This window comes from Salvelinus fontinalis, chromosome 1 (genome assembly GCF_029448725.1).
Source record: "Salvelinus fontinalis isolate EN_2023a chromosome 1, ASM2944872v1, whole genome shotgun sequence".
Classification (NCBI taxonomy): Eukaryota; Metazoa; Chordata; class Actinopteri; order Salmoniformes; family Salmonidae; genus Salvelinus; species Salvelinus fontinalis.
The window spans coordinates 48,657,448-48,670,794 of record NC_074665.1 but is presented as its reverse complement, the minus strand read 5'-3'; the positions used below and the strand labels follow the sequence as shown (position 1 = coordinate 48,670,794).

The following is a 13,347-nucleotide window of genomic DNA, read 5'->3' as shown; positions in this document are numbered from 1 at the left end:
GCCGTTAAACCTCAGTGAAGAAGTGTAGGCTTACCTTGGCGTGACGTTCTGATAACTGTGTAAATCTCTATAGGACAAGGTGACTTTTATCAATATATTTGTCTGTATTTACCCCCTCAAATATGAACTGCTAATTAACTGCTAATGTGGCTATCATAAAGAACTACAAATGCCATGATTATCTGGACTAGACTGCCAAATCGAGGCAAAGGTAAGAATCTCTGGATTAACTATCTAATGTTAGTTAAATGTAGTAATTAATAAATTGGCTACATTTCTTTAAATGGACAATTCTGTGAAATGTCTTGTGCAAGTTTTAAATGGACACAATACCTGTTAGCAAAGGTGTCAGCTAGAAATGACGTGATGGAGCTTGCAGGGAATTGTAGTTTTGCATGGTGTCTACTTTGATGCTAATTAGCATTTTCGAAACTGAGAGTAAGTAGAGCTGAATATATTGATAAGTCACCTTGTCCGAAAGATATTTACAAAACCTCAAACCACGGTAAGCCTACACAAAACACAGAGTGATATTAAACGTTCTATGCCAGATGACAAATAACCACTCTCAATGGCCTGCTTGCTACCAGTAAAACTCCGTAGCCTTCGTTAGTATTTGAGGGCCTAACATTTGTATGGTTGTCCTTGTACTGTACTGCAGTCTGCAACAGCACATACCATCCATTTATTACTGCGTACTTACATTATGCAAGACATTATGACTGTCCATAAATGGTAGCCGTTGCTGCCATCAATGTATTTCTTCTATCAGAAGAGGCCTACTCATCTATCAGTGGGGTGTATATGACAGACATTTGTTTACATGCTAAGTAATGCTTCTCAAAGTACAAGGCTCAGGTGCAGAAGACTCCTCATGTATAAGACAATAAAAAAATGAATTATAGTACACATCTTGATGTATTAACACAAATGTGTAATCAAACACTGCTACAGGCACACACAAACAAACACTATTCTGAAATGTTTTTATTTTAAGTTGCCTGATGAATTTTGAAAAAAATTGCAACATATTCCATACTTCTCAAATCGAGGGGTTTGTGTTGCTAATTCAGATTCGCTGGGGAGAGAGGCTTGTGCGCTGTTGTGGACAGGTGTTGTCCTAATTGAGGAAAAAAAATGAACACATTTATGATCCCAACAGAATCCATATTGACATCCTCTTCATAGCTCTTGTTGTTCAGACCAGTCTCTCTGCAAAGTACTGGCCTAGCAGAGACGAGTGATTGTAGAGTTGTAGAATTCAAGGGCTCAGTAGCATGCATATGTGTGTTAGTGTGTGTGATTGGCAGTAGGGTGCAGCACAGTGGAAACTCTTACAAAGAACAAGCAAAGCATATAGAATGATTCCTTCCTGAGACATCGATATGTGTTTGTGTACAGTGATGAATGTTTGAGCGAGCTGCGTGTGAGAATCAAAAACTAGGCTCAGTGGTGATGTTGGGCTTCTATGAAGAATCACAGGTGGTATTGCTTTGAGGCAAAGGTCAAAGGTCCCATTTCCCAAAACGGGGTCACATTCATTAGTGCACACTGCAAAACATTTTACAAGGGGGGGGGTAGACTCTCCCTGTGTCAATCACTTATTAAATTTTTTTTTCATGCCTAATGAATACGACCCAGGTTGTTGGTGTATTCGTGAGAGCATAGTCAACAAGGCCAACTTCCTTCACCATCAATAGGGGACCCTAGATCACTCAAGTTACCCTCCCCCACATATCATTTTTTAGATTCTTATAGGAATCACTTGTCTTGAAAATACAGTGTACTGTACTCCATCCTTCACATTGTAATCCATTTGGGAACCATGCTGTGTCTAGTCTCTGTGCCTAGCTGGATGTACCCAGCACCTGGCTCTCAACCCTCCAACTCCACATCTTTCTTCAGCTACCAATCACCAAAAAGCCCCAATATGAGTGCTTTGGTTTTCTTTTTCGTATTCATGGGAATCTATGTTGTAATTTAAGGGGTGAGAGTGAACTAAATTGTGGCTGCCGTTTTTAAGAACAATAGTGATTTCTATGGACATGTCCCTCCTTCAGGAAAATGTGCTTAAAATATATTTTTCTTCAAACAGAAACATACGAACAAAACAAGTAAAAGGTATCCGTAGTTTTTTTTTTTTTTTAAAGAAATGAATACAGCTTATATACATGAACTCAAAGGCTACTTAAAATACACCTTAACTTCATTCATTTGATTTCTTGAAGGACCTGTGACCATATCATACATCCAAGCTCATACAATCATTTTTTCCAATTCTCTTTGCAGCAGAAAAGAAAAAGGAGAGAAAAAGCAAACCCAACCTGGAATAGTTTGATATTTATCGCAACTCTATTCTGTGCACATTTGCGTGTGTATGTCTTTAAATTGAAAAAGTAAATTTTAACTTCTTTACTTTTGTTAATTAAAACATCATCAGTATGTGATAAAACAATGGAACAATTAAAACACACAAAAAAGTTGTTTTTCTTCTCAACCTGTTATTCCATCAAGAAGAATTCAATCACAACAGTTTCTTACTTTTCTATATATATATTTTGTATGAAATCTGTTTTTCAAAGATGGAAAAGGAGAATGACCCAGTCTTTTTGTGGGGTCTTCTTCGACAAGTCCATGCCTGCAGTCCGCCTTGGAGAAACGAGAAAAGTGTCTGGTGTTAGTCTGTCTGCTTGTCCTGTCCGTTTGTCTGTCTGTCTCCCCCTTTCCCGCCAGCCCCTCTGAGTGGACCAGTGTCCACAGCTCTGACTGCTCCTTTCGATTCCTTCCCTCAGTCTTTCAGGTGGAGAGAGAGAGAGAGAGAGGGAAGGGTGAGGTGAGCGATGGAGGAGATATCAGCAGTGTTCCAGAAAACGGAGAAATCACACCACCGCCCGTCCGCCATTTTCCAGACAGTGTCTTTGAGGGGGTGGAGCAGGAGAGGGTGTATCGCACATAGGGAGGAACACTCAAGAACACGCCAGTCTCTGTGTACATTGAGGACGCCCCAACCACAGGGAGAAAGAGGGGGATGAGAGAAAAAGAGGGCGGCTTGCTACGGTGACTGCGTGGTGGGGCTGGGGCTGCTTTGGGCGGAACTTGGGGATAGGCTGGGGCTGCAGCTGCCTGGGAGGGCCCCACTGGTCCGGGAGCCTGTGGCCCCACTCTCCAGACCCTCAGAATTCTCCAGCATCTCCTGGATGAGAGGGGGCATGGAGCCCGGAATCTCCATCTTCAGGGTGATGACACGCTCGGCTCCTGAGGAGGGGAGGACCAAGATATGGTGTTAGTCTGTCCTCAGTTGTGGACATTCAACCCCTTTATATGAATGAGTCACATTTGACTTGGATCTAAATTACAAATGTATACCTTTATAATTGAGTTTAAACCTTTATGGACGTTGCAAAGTAAGTACCTTAAACGGTACACTATGCAGAAATTGAGCCGCCATTTCCTGGTTGCTAAAATTTAAATAGTTTGCCTAATTTCAGTTTGTGACAAAACAAGCAAGTATAGTGTAGAGAATCATTGTACCATCTAAACCGCTGTGAAATATATTTTCCATAACCAAAAATATTGTATTCTCAGCTAGTTTACAAAACAAAGTAAAAGACGCAAAAACAAAACTTAAGAATGGAAAGCATATAATAGCACACATAGAACAGATCTATGCTTCTTAGACTTGCTTTCAATAAAAATTACAGATCTATAAATCCCATTTCTATGTTAATTTGGTCAAGTCGCCCAAAAAGTTGAATATTGCAGCTTTAACTACTATATATAGTAGACCATTAGAATACAAGGCTAATTGAAACAGAAGTACAGTATATGGCTAATCCACAGCTGGGTGTATTTTATTTGTGTATTCTTTATTTAACATTTAAACAGTGGGGTCATCATTGAAACCAGGGTCTCATTCTCAAGGGAGCCCTGTGAACATTAACACATAATTCAATAGAACATAAAGCAAAATAGCAACATCAATACAACAAGATTAATCAAAAACAAACAACTACTACCGTATCTCCCTCAAAATGGATCTAATCTGTCCAAGGGAGACAAGCGAGTCCAGCTTCAATGCTGCCTGAAGGCTATTCCACAAGATAGACATAAAAAGCATTTTTCCCCAGCTCAGTGGAGACCCGCGGTACCTCCAGAACCAGCCAGTCCAGAGAACGGCTCTGAAAATTCCTGGACTTCCAATTAATACGTGAGCTGAGTAAGTGGGGGAGTCTCTGAAGAAACACTTCATATACAAAGTGGGCCCTTCTGGTAGTCAGAGGCTCCCAGCCAACAGAACTATACAAAATGCAGTGATGTGTAAGAAAATTGTCCCTAGTGATAAAACAGTGTTGAGTGATAGACAGTCTGAAGGTTTTAAAACAGAGGCTGCCGCATGCATGTAGATTATATTACAATAAAGTACTGGGAGAAGCGTTCTTTGAACAAACTTCCTTCTACTTTTCAAAGTGACGCAGGATTTATTTCTATAAAAGAACCATCTTAAATTCTCAGCTCTTTTGTCCTTTTCTTCAATGTGTGTTTTAAAAGAGAGTATCATCACGTGCAAATACGCAGGTCCTCAGGGTCAATATTACAAGACCTAGAGAACATCACTAGTTTAAAGATCAGTAAGTGACTTTTGAATTGAGTCAAATACATGTTGAAGGTCATGAAAGGTCTGCTATACTGAGGGGGCACAGGAGTAAATAACAGTAATAACTGTACCATCCGCATACATTACATTACATTTAAGTCACTTAGCAGACGCTCTTATCCAGAGCGACTTACAAATTGGAAAGTTCATACATAATCATCCTGGTCCCCCCGTGGGAATTGAACCCTGGTCCCCCCGTGGGAATTGAACCCACAACCCTGGCGTTGCAAGCGCCATGCTCTACCAACTGAGCCACACGAGAGGAACGCTACAGGTTTCATATAAATAGTGAAGAGAACAGGGCCCCAAAAAGCGACCCCTGCTGCACACCTTTCGTAATACTGAGGAAACTACATTTGTGTCCTGTCCGTTATCGATCATTCTTGAACCAATCGCCAGATGCCGGATCTAGGCCTATTTCAAACAACCTTTGAACGAGAAAGAAATGGTCAACGGTGTAGACGGATGTCTCGGACTGCCTATCACCTTTGGCACTGATGCTCCTCAGGTCGGTGATCTTCATCAGCATCTTGGGAAACATGTGTGGTTTGTGAGGCCTCCTCTTCCTCACGTAGATCTTCAAAGCCTCCAGTAGGGGCTCCTGTAGTACGTCCACCTTGTCTGCCTGTTCCAGGTCCTGCCGATCTACACACAGCCACAAACACAATACAGGGGTGTGTTCAGTGAGTTGAAATGTAATAAATAGAGCTCATGCTAAACTGTATTTTACATGACAGGCCATCATATTTTCACCACATTAGCTACATTATCTGAACGTTCTGTAACGCTGCAGTGAGTGCGCACCCTCCTGAACGTTCTCCAGGTGGGTCAACGCTGAGAATTTCTAAGTACACATTGTTATATGTTTACTATTAATCAGTAGATGGTGCTCAAGACACAGCACTCGTCTACATTTCTATACTGACCAAAAATGTCAAAGATTTTACTTTAGTTATAGTTCATATGAGGAAATCAGTCAATTTAAATGAATTAGGCCCTCATCTATGGATTTCACATGATTGGGAATACAGATATGCATCTGTATTTTATGTGCATTCAAATTGCCATCATTCAAATTGCCATCGATAAAATGCAATTGTGCTCGTTGTCCATGGTTTATGCCTGCCTATATCATGCCTGCCCACCATGGGGCACTTCTGTTCACAACGTTAACATCAGCAAACCGCTTGCCCTCAGAACACCATACAAGTGGTCTGCGGTTGTGAGGCTGGTTGGACGTACTGCCAAATTCTCTAAAATGACGTTGGAGGCGGATTATGGAAAAGAAATTAACATTAAATCATCTGGCAACAGCTATGGTGGACATTCCTGCAGTCAGCATGCCAATTGCACGCTCCCTCAATTTGAGAGATCTGTGGCATTGGGTTGTGTGACAAAAAAGGCCTTTTATTGTCCCCAGCACAAGGTGCACCTGTGTAATGATCATGTCGTTTAATCAGCTTCTCAATATGCCACACCTATCAGGTGGATGAATTATCTTGGCAAAGGAGAAATGCTCACTAGCAGGGATATAAACAAATTTGTACACAACATTTTTGATGAATAAGCTTTGTGTGTGTATGGAACATTTCTGGGATCTTTTATTTCAGCTTATGAAACATGAGACCAACCGTTTACATGTTGCGTTTATATTTTTGTTCAGTATAGTTTTGAGCCTGTCCAATATGTGAATGCTGGAATACGGTACAGTGACAGTTGCCTATAATGAGAAGTGATGTGACCAGCTCTATTTGTTTGAGACAGCGACACCGTCACAGCCACATGAAGATGAGGCAGATTAATCCCTACCCTACTCGGGCACAATGTCATTATCAACTTCAATCACTGAGTGTGTATGGGTGCGTCTGTATATGCAGTAGCATTGGTTAAATCCAAACAGCCGCAGTACCTCCACACAGCAGACAGATGGCGCTGAGCAGCCCCGTCTCGGCGTCGTCCATCTCCAGGGGGAGGAGCTGGTTGGCGAAGGCGAACACCAGGTCGGTGAGCGGTCCGAAGCCGGCATTGTGCATCTGGGTCCGGTTTAGTGTCAGGCCGTCCGAGAACGTCATGGTGTCCTGCTCCGGTGTGTAGCGCGTGCAGATCCGCAGAATCTGAGGGAGCAGAGCGCAGGATTGGTTGAGCATGCCAGAAATAAAATACATAGGCCAATCATGCAATAGCACGGGGTATGAGTCGATAAGTAGCTGTAGTACCTTCAATAATCCTATGAACAGATCTCATCAGGTCACCACTCACTAATCCCAGGCCTGAAAAAACTAGACTGTGTGCAGGTTTTTACACCACCCCAGCACTCATACATCCGTTTCAACTGATCAAGTTCCTACTTATAAGGTGATTTGTTGGTGATATGGTGTTTTAGTGCTGGAAGAAACGCCTATACTCCCTCTCAGATGGACCAGGACCAGGGTTGGCTAATCGACCAACTCTGATCATGAAGAGCGATCCGAGAGGGTGTGTTAGCATTTGTTCCAGACAACCATTAGTAGACCTAACCAAAAGCGATCCCCTTACCAGTATGTCCAGACAGGCGGCCTTGAGCAGGGTGATCTGGTCAGCGATGGTGAGCGTGGTGAAGCCGGGCAGCTGCTTGGCAAACTCCACCGTCTTGATGATACACTTGGTGGACAGCTCGCTGAATTTGTCCCACAGGTTCACGTCCAAAGCCACACGCCGCTCCGAGCTGTTACTCTGTGAATGAGAGAGAGACTAGTAAGAGTTTGATGGCTAACCAGGTTTTATTGGATGAAGATGGTTTTACATTGAAGCAGTGGCGCAACTTTCACTGGGGACGGGGGGGTCACATTCTGAGTAAATTAAGTAAATTAACTTCGATTGCTTTTGCCAGTTGATGTACAGAGAACGAGAGCTGGCCAAAATTAGCGGTTTTTGTGCAATGTGAGTTTTTATTACAGTCAGTATAGCAATGTAATCTTATTGATTTGTCAGTTTCCCGAGATAATTCCTTACTTTTCACACTGACACAGTAATAAACAGCTCTACAGGCTTCACTGTCATGGTGCACCGTCAGTACACAACACTATGATCATCATGTCGTAGCAGGATCAGATGGTGACAGGTGTCCCAGCAGGGTCAGACAGCCAGGGAAGACCAGTCTACGGAGTTGTGGTGAATTTTGCAGTATATTAACAATATCAGTAATTGATACAAAGTTCCATCTTGAGTTGATGGGTAGACCTACAGTAGCTACAGGACAGCAGATTAAAGCTACAGTCTGGAATCTGGGAATAATGGTCAGTTCTATTATTGAACCATATAATGAATAAATAAATGTACACCAAGGTAATTCTTTGTCATGCCTCATTTTAGGAGGATCAGCTGGTGACGGATCTCAGCATGGTCAGGCAGCCAGGAAAGACCAGTTTGTGATGGAGCTCAGGTGAATTTTTGCAGATACAACACTTTATTTTCTCTGTGCAGCAAACACTGGACAAGCCAGATGCCTCAATATTTCAACTGTACTTTCATACATTTCATACTGAACAAAAATATAAACGCAACATGTAAAGTGTTTCATGAGCTGAAATAAAATATGTATAATGTATGTGTAGCTTTGCGCTTATTTTTTGTATTATTGTTAACCTTTATTCCCAAACCTAAAGATTGGGGGAAAAAGTGTGTTGGTTATTGACTAGGCTGGTGGGGTCGGGCATGTAGACGGATCGGGCTGGCTGGGTGGTCTGGCTGAAATTTGATAGAGGATTTCTTAACAAACACAATCAAAAGTCCTTTATTTTTGAGTTGTTAAGTTGTTCATTTGTTAGGCTATTGGTTAAAGGTGCAACAATATTGATTATTGAATTAGCTTTGATCTTGTTCAGTCTTATCACTTAAACATATTTAACAATGATCTCTTAACTAGCTAGATGACTGGGACATTTTTGCTTATTTTTTTGTTCTAAATAAAGACGGCTAGAAGGTCCATGGGTCATATTGGATTGTGTAGAAATGCAGGAAAATAGCTTAGATGCCCCAAATTGTTTTGGGGGGGAGGGAGGGAATCCCCAGATCCTCCACCAGATTATGCCCCCCCCCCCCCTCCACTTCTAAAAACAAAGTTGCGCCCCTGCATTCAAGACTCCACACAGACAACATGAATGACACAATAAATCAAATGAACGTACTCTGTGGCTATGAGAATCACAGGTAGCAGCACCAACAAGGTTCTGAAGCTATACTTAAACAACACTTTGAAGAATCATTCAGTTAAAATACCAACCACAACAGATGAGCGAATGCCCTGTCCTGGTTAATCTGTGAGATTTTACATACAGAAACACACACACACCTCTGTCTCTAAGTATTGTGGTGCTCACCGTAGTGTATTTGCCCAGCTGGCAGAGGGAAGGGAAGGTCTCCTTATGCGCCTTGCTGACCCTGTTGATCATCTGCTCCGTCTCAGTGCTCAGCACGTAGCTCTCAGTACACTCCGGCTTCTTCTCATCCTTCTTCTTCTTGTTCCGGTCGTTCCTCACCGCTGACGGGAGGGAGAAGGAAGAGAAGCAGGGTTTAGGAACAGGGAGGCCATTCAGCAGTGGAATGTCTAAAAGGTGTGTTAAAAAGGGGGCTTCTGAGGTAAATTTGGTATGTCTCGGTTTCAGTTGGTTGGTTTACAAACAGTCTAGGAAGGATACTGCATTTCCTGCCTAAACTAGAAAGTAATTGTGATATCAAAGACAGAAATAAAACCAAAATGAAATGGCAAGACCATCGGTGAAATTAAACTGCGGGTAAAGCACCCAGGATTTCACTTGTGTTGGGGGAACAAATTGTATTTGAACAGTATTTCAATTGTGGCGGTATCTAGACCGAAACTAAGAGGGGATTGAGATATAAAATAGAGGTAGCAAAAGGACAAGAGCAGTAGGTGGTGTAGGTAGGCTAGCTAGCAGGACAGATACCCGATAGAAGAGGATGATTAAGTGGCAGTAGGAAAACAACAAGCTCCAAGGGCCTCTGTAGCTAAGAAGCCAGCAGAACACATTCCAGCTCTGATCCCATCCGGGAAGATAAACGACCATGAGAGGTTGGCCCAGGGGGGACAGAGATATTACTGAGGAAATAATCCAAAAGGAAAGCCTGAGAAATGCCATTCCCTGCGGCGCTCCGACCGCTGCTGCGAATGTAGCTACACTCACTCCCGAAATGACAAATACACCAGCCGCTGCTGTGTTTAGCATTGGAAAGCCATTAGGGTATATTCAGCTCTCCCCCTCCCTCCCCTCACCCACCCTGGGGTGTATAGGTCTGACGAGGGGAGGCTGGTTAGGTGATAAATAGCGTTGGCGGATAAGGTCGTTCATAATGCTGACACATTGCTACTGCTTTCATTAGAGGCCCTGGCTAATCTAATAACATAATATGACAAATATCCAGGCGGTAATGGTTTTAAGGGCTCGACTGAGCCCCCGCTCCCACTAGCTGCACAACCCCCTCTAGCATTCGCTCTCATGCACTCTTTCTATCTCCATCACTGTTGCGCATTCCTCTCTTCTCCCTCTCTTTAATCCTCAATAGCTAGCTTATTTCCCTCTTTGTCGCTCCAAGCTTCACTTGTCCTCTGATAGGTCTTCCCTGGGTTTGTTGTTTTCCTCTTCTCCCCCTTTCCCCAGACCACAGCTCGAGTCCCAGCGCAGACCCAGTGGTCCCAGACCTCGACTCAGAGGTTACCCTTAAGCACAGATCCTGGATCAGTTCCCCTGTCCAAATCCTAACCATTATAGGGGTACACAAAACTCATCACAGGTTACTGTCTGTCTAGGGCCAGAAAGGGATGCACCGTACAGGGACAACATTCATTAAATCAGTCCACAGACAGGGCTCTCTCTCCCTGGGATAACTTCCGGTGAGACGGGGGGGATCCAGGTCTGATACTCACACACTATACAACAGCAGATCATGCATTTGCTAGGTAAGCGCACCCTCACATCACTCAGACCCAAGGGACTTCAGATGAAAATGTGACTTTTGGAAAAATTTGGCACAATTACAGAGATATTGATTAATGTGTGTCACTAACAAATAAAAAGCAAGCAAGTAAAGTAAAGCACTTTCTTACATCTATACATTGCCAACAGCTATTTATCCTTGCCACAAAGTCCATCCACCTTTAAAGGAGATGACAGGTGAGAAGCGCTGAGAATGATGTGTGTGTGTGTGTGCGCGCGCGCGCGTGTGTGTCTCGGGCCCTCCCCCGTTCTCCCGTACCTGTCAAAGCGACTTAGCAGCGCCCCCCCCCCCCCCCCCCCCAGCCGCCATCACGGCGCCCGTTGGAGACGTTAAATGAATTCCCTAAATAAAAGTGGAGCATCCTTAACGCAGAGACATTACCCGTGCTGACAAATTGACACCGCAATCAAAAGCTGCACAACACAATTGAACGCAGTCATTAAAGAACTATTAGCCGGGACTCGCGATCAGTCACGGAGAATTGCTGTGTGCAATAACTGGAGGGCGATCCATAGCAGGGCTAGCGAGGGGGAGAAGAAATACAGCCCACAGCATTATTTTGTATGTGTGTGTGTGTGTGAATCATGGGAATGTGTCTACATGAATGCTTTGTTTGAATATGAATGTGTTTGAGCTATGAAGGATTCTTTCTAGCATTCTTAAAATGGTACGACCGTGTGGAATTGGGTTTCCCACTGATATGAAACACATTCTAGCAGTCTATTCATTGTAGCGTGCAGTATTGTATTGGGTATGCTAGAAGCAATACACATACTCCCATCAATCAATCACTTGTACTCATAGTGGATTTCATAATATAAAAGGCTACGTTTGACAATGTGTCTGCGTGCGTGTGTATGAATGTGTGGGTGCGTGCATATGTGTGTGTGTCTGTGTGTATGAGAAAGAGAGAGAGGGCCAGCTAGCTGACAGACAGGGATAATTTGAAGGAGGAAAATTAAACCCATGACAGGTCGTCCATCACACAGATTAAATTCAATGGAAAGATAAAAATGTCAATGTTCCCCTGCTTCTCCTGCCTGCCTCTCTCGCTGCTCTGTTTTGGCCAGACAATGATGAAACTTATTCTCCCTCTATCCTCTCCTACCCTCCTCCTCCTCCTCCGTTCATACATGCAGGAGATGCTAGGGCACTGCACGGGAGATGAAAACAGGTGATGAGGGATGGATGGAGGGAAAGAGGGGACGGAGGAATGGGGTTGGGAAGGAGGGGGGGTGACTGCTTACCCGGGGGAGCTGCCCTGTCCGCCCCTGGCGCCCCAGTCTGTCCCCTCCCGGTCTCCAAGGGTGGGGGCGGCGGCTGGGGGCCCAACGCCATCCCGCCTTTGGAGCTGGAGCGAGGAGCTGAGGCGACAAGGAGGGGCACAGTTTTACCCCCTCGACAGGGCACACACTAACTAACACAGGGCTCCCCCGTAGTACAGTACAGCCACACACATACCCTACCGCAGTAATTACAGCGGGGAACGTTTACGCATGTACAATGAAATGGACCGTCCTATAATCTGAACGTTAATAACCAAATTCAAAACACACACAAAAAAACTATAACTTGAATAGGCATATTCTCTGTCGTACACAGAATGTATTCTGAACACACGTTCACCAGAAGACATCATACAAACCAAATTCAAAACCACACAACATCATGACATGGATCAAGTCTACATTCTACACGCATACAGTAGTCACCAGCAGAGTTTTAACGGCACGCCTAAGGAAACAAACATAGTCAACATTGATATTGTAAAAGAGCATTTCCCCCAAAAACTCCAGGCCAGCCCTGCCTTTCCTCGACATCACTGACTCCTCTTCTCAGGCTGTCCCTGGTAACCCCCATCTCTTTCACTCTCTCTCCCCCTCTCTGCCTCGGCATGGTCACCTGGCACTGGTCCTGACGGTGTTGGAGCTGTCGAGCAGACGCAAGGTCACCGAGACGTCCCCTAGCAGAGCGGCCGGCACTCCCAGCCTCCTCGGTAGCTCCCCGCAGGCCCCCAGATGGCCAGCCCCCCCCCCCCCGACGGAGCCCCGCAACACAACCAAAGTCATCGGCCAGGACACACGGAGAAAGAAATCTCAACACCCTCACATAACCCAATCAGTACACACACACAGAATAAATAGTACACACACACACAGAATAGAGGTAGTATGGCAGAGTAAAGGCGTCTGTCCGCATGCTTCCCAGACGAAACAGTTAGGAAGAGTTTGTGCATATATTATGACGACATTTTTGTTCGTTTTGGACTCTGGTGAGGTTTTTAAAATCGGCTGTTCAGGAACCCAACATTTTTTCTCGAGGAAAGCCGAAGTCCGGAGCCAAAGTCTATACCCGTTAGTCGGTGATTGGTCAACAGTAGGGATTCTTCAATAAAGTCTGTTGTCATTCAATGAGAGACGAAATACTGCACCAAACATCTTAGTTAGCTGTAAAATTGCGTGACTAAGATCTCCTCTGCAAAAACGTTCAAATTGATGAAAGATTTCTTGAGTTATCTCAGATTAATTCTGACTATTGTGAGGAAGTGTATACTGGCTACTGTGTCTCAAAATGGACAATATGTACAGTATTGTCGCTTTTTTCTTGTTTTTCAAGCGAAGGCTGAAGGGAGCATGCAAGCACACTCTTTCGGTTCACCTAGCTGAGTTCAGCATGCTGACGCCTTAAGAGTGAACCTATAT

General features: G+C 44.0%; 1 protein-coding gene across 7 annotated transcripts in view; it reads right to left on the bottom strand.

Moving 5' to 3' along the window:
• Positions 1-972: 972 nt before the first annotated feature.
• Positions 973-13,347, bottom strand: part of raraa (retinoic acid receptor, alpha a) — a 192,096-nt gene continuing 179,721 nt past the window's right edge. For 5 of the 7 annotated variants that reach the window (XM_055924444.1, XM_055924459.1, XM_055924455.1 and 2 more), the window contains 6 exons: positions 11,893-12,009; positions 9,013-9,173; positions 7,190-7,366; positions 6,564-6,768; positions 5,141-5,299; positions 973-3,255 (listed from right to left, as the gene is read on the bottom strand). In XM_055924444.1, the coding sequence (XP_055780419.1) occupies positions 3,053-3,255; positions 5,141-5,299; positions 6,564-6,768; positions 7,190-7,366; positions 9,013-9,173; positions 11,893-12,009 (1,022 nt within the window). In that variant the 3' untranslated portion in view covers positions 973-3,052. The remainder of the gene's footprint in view (positions 3,256-5,140; positions 5,300-6,563; positions 6,769-7,189; positions 7,367-9,012; positions 9,174-11,892; positions 12,010-13,347) is intronic. The other 2 variants (XM_055924468.1, XM_055924463.1) reach the window with 1 other exon arrangement.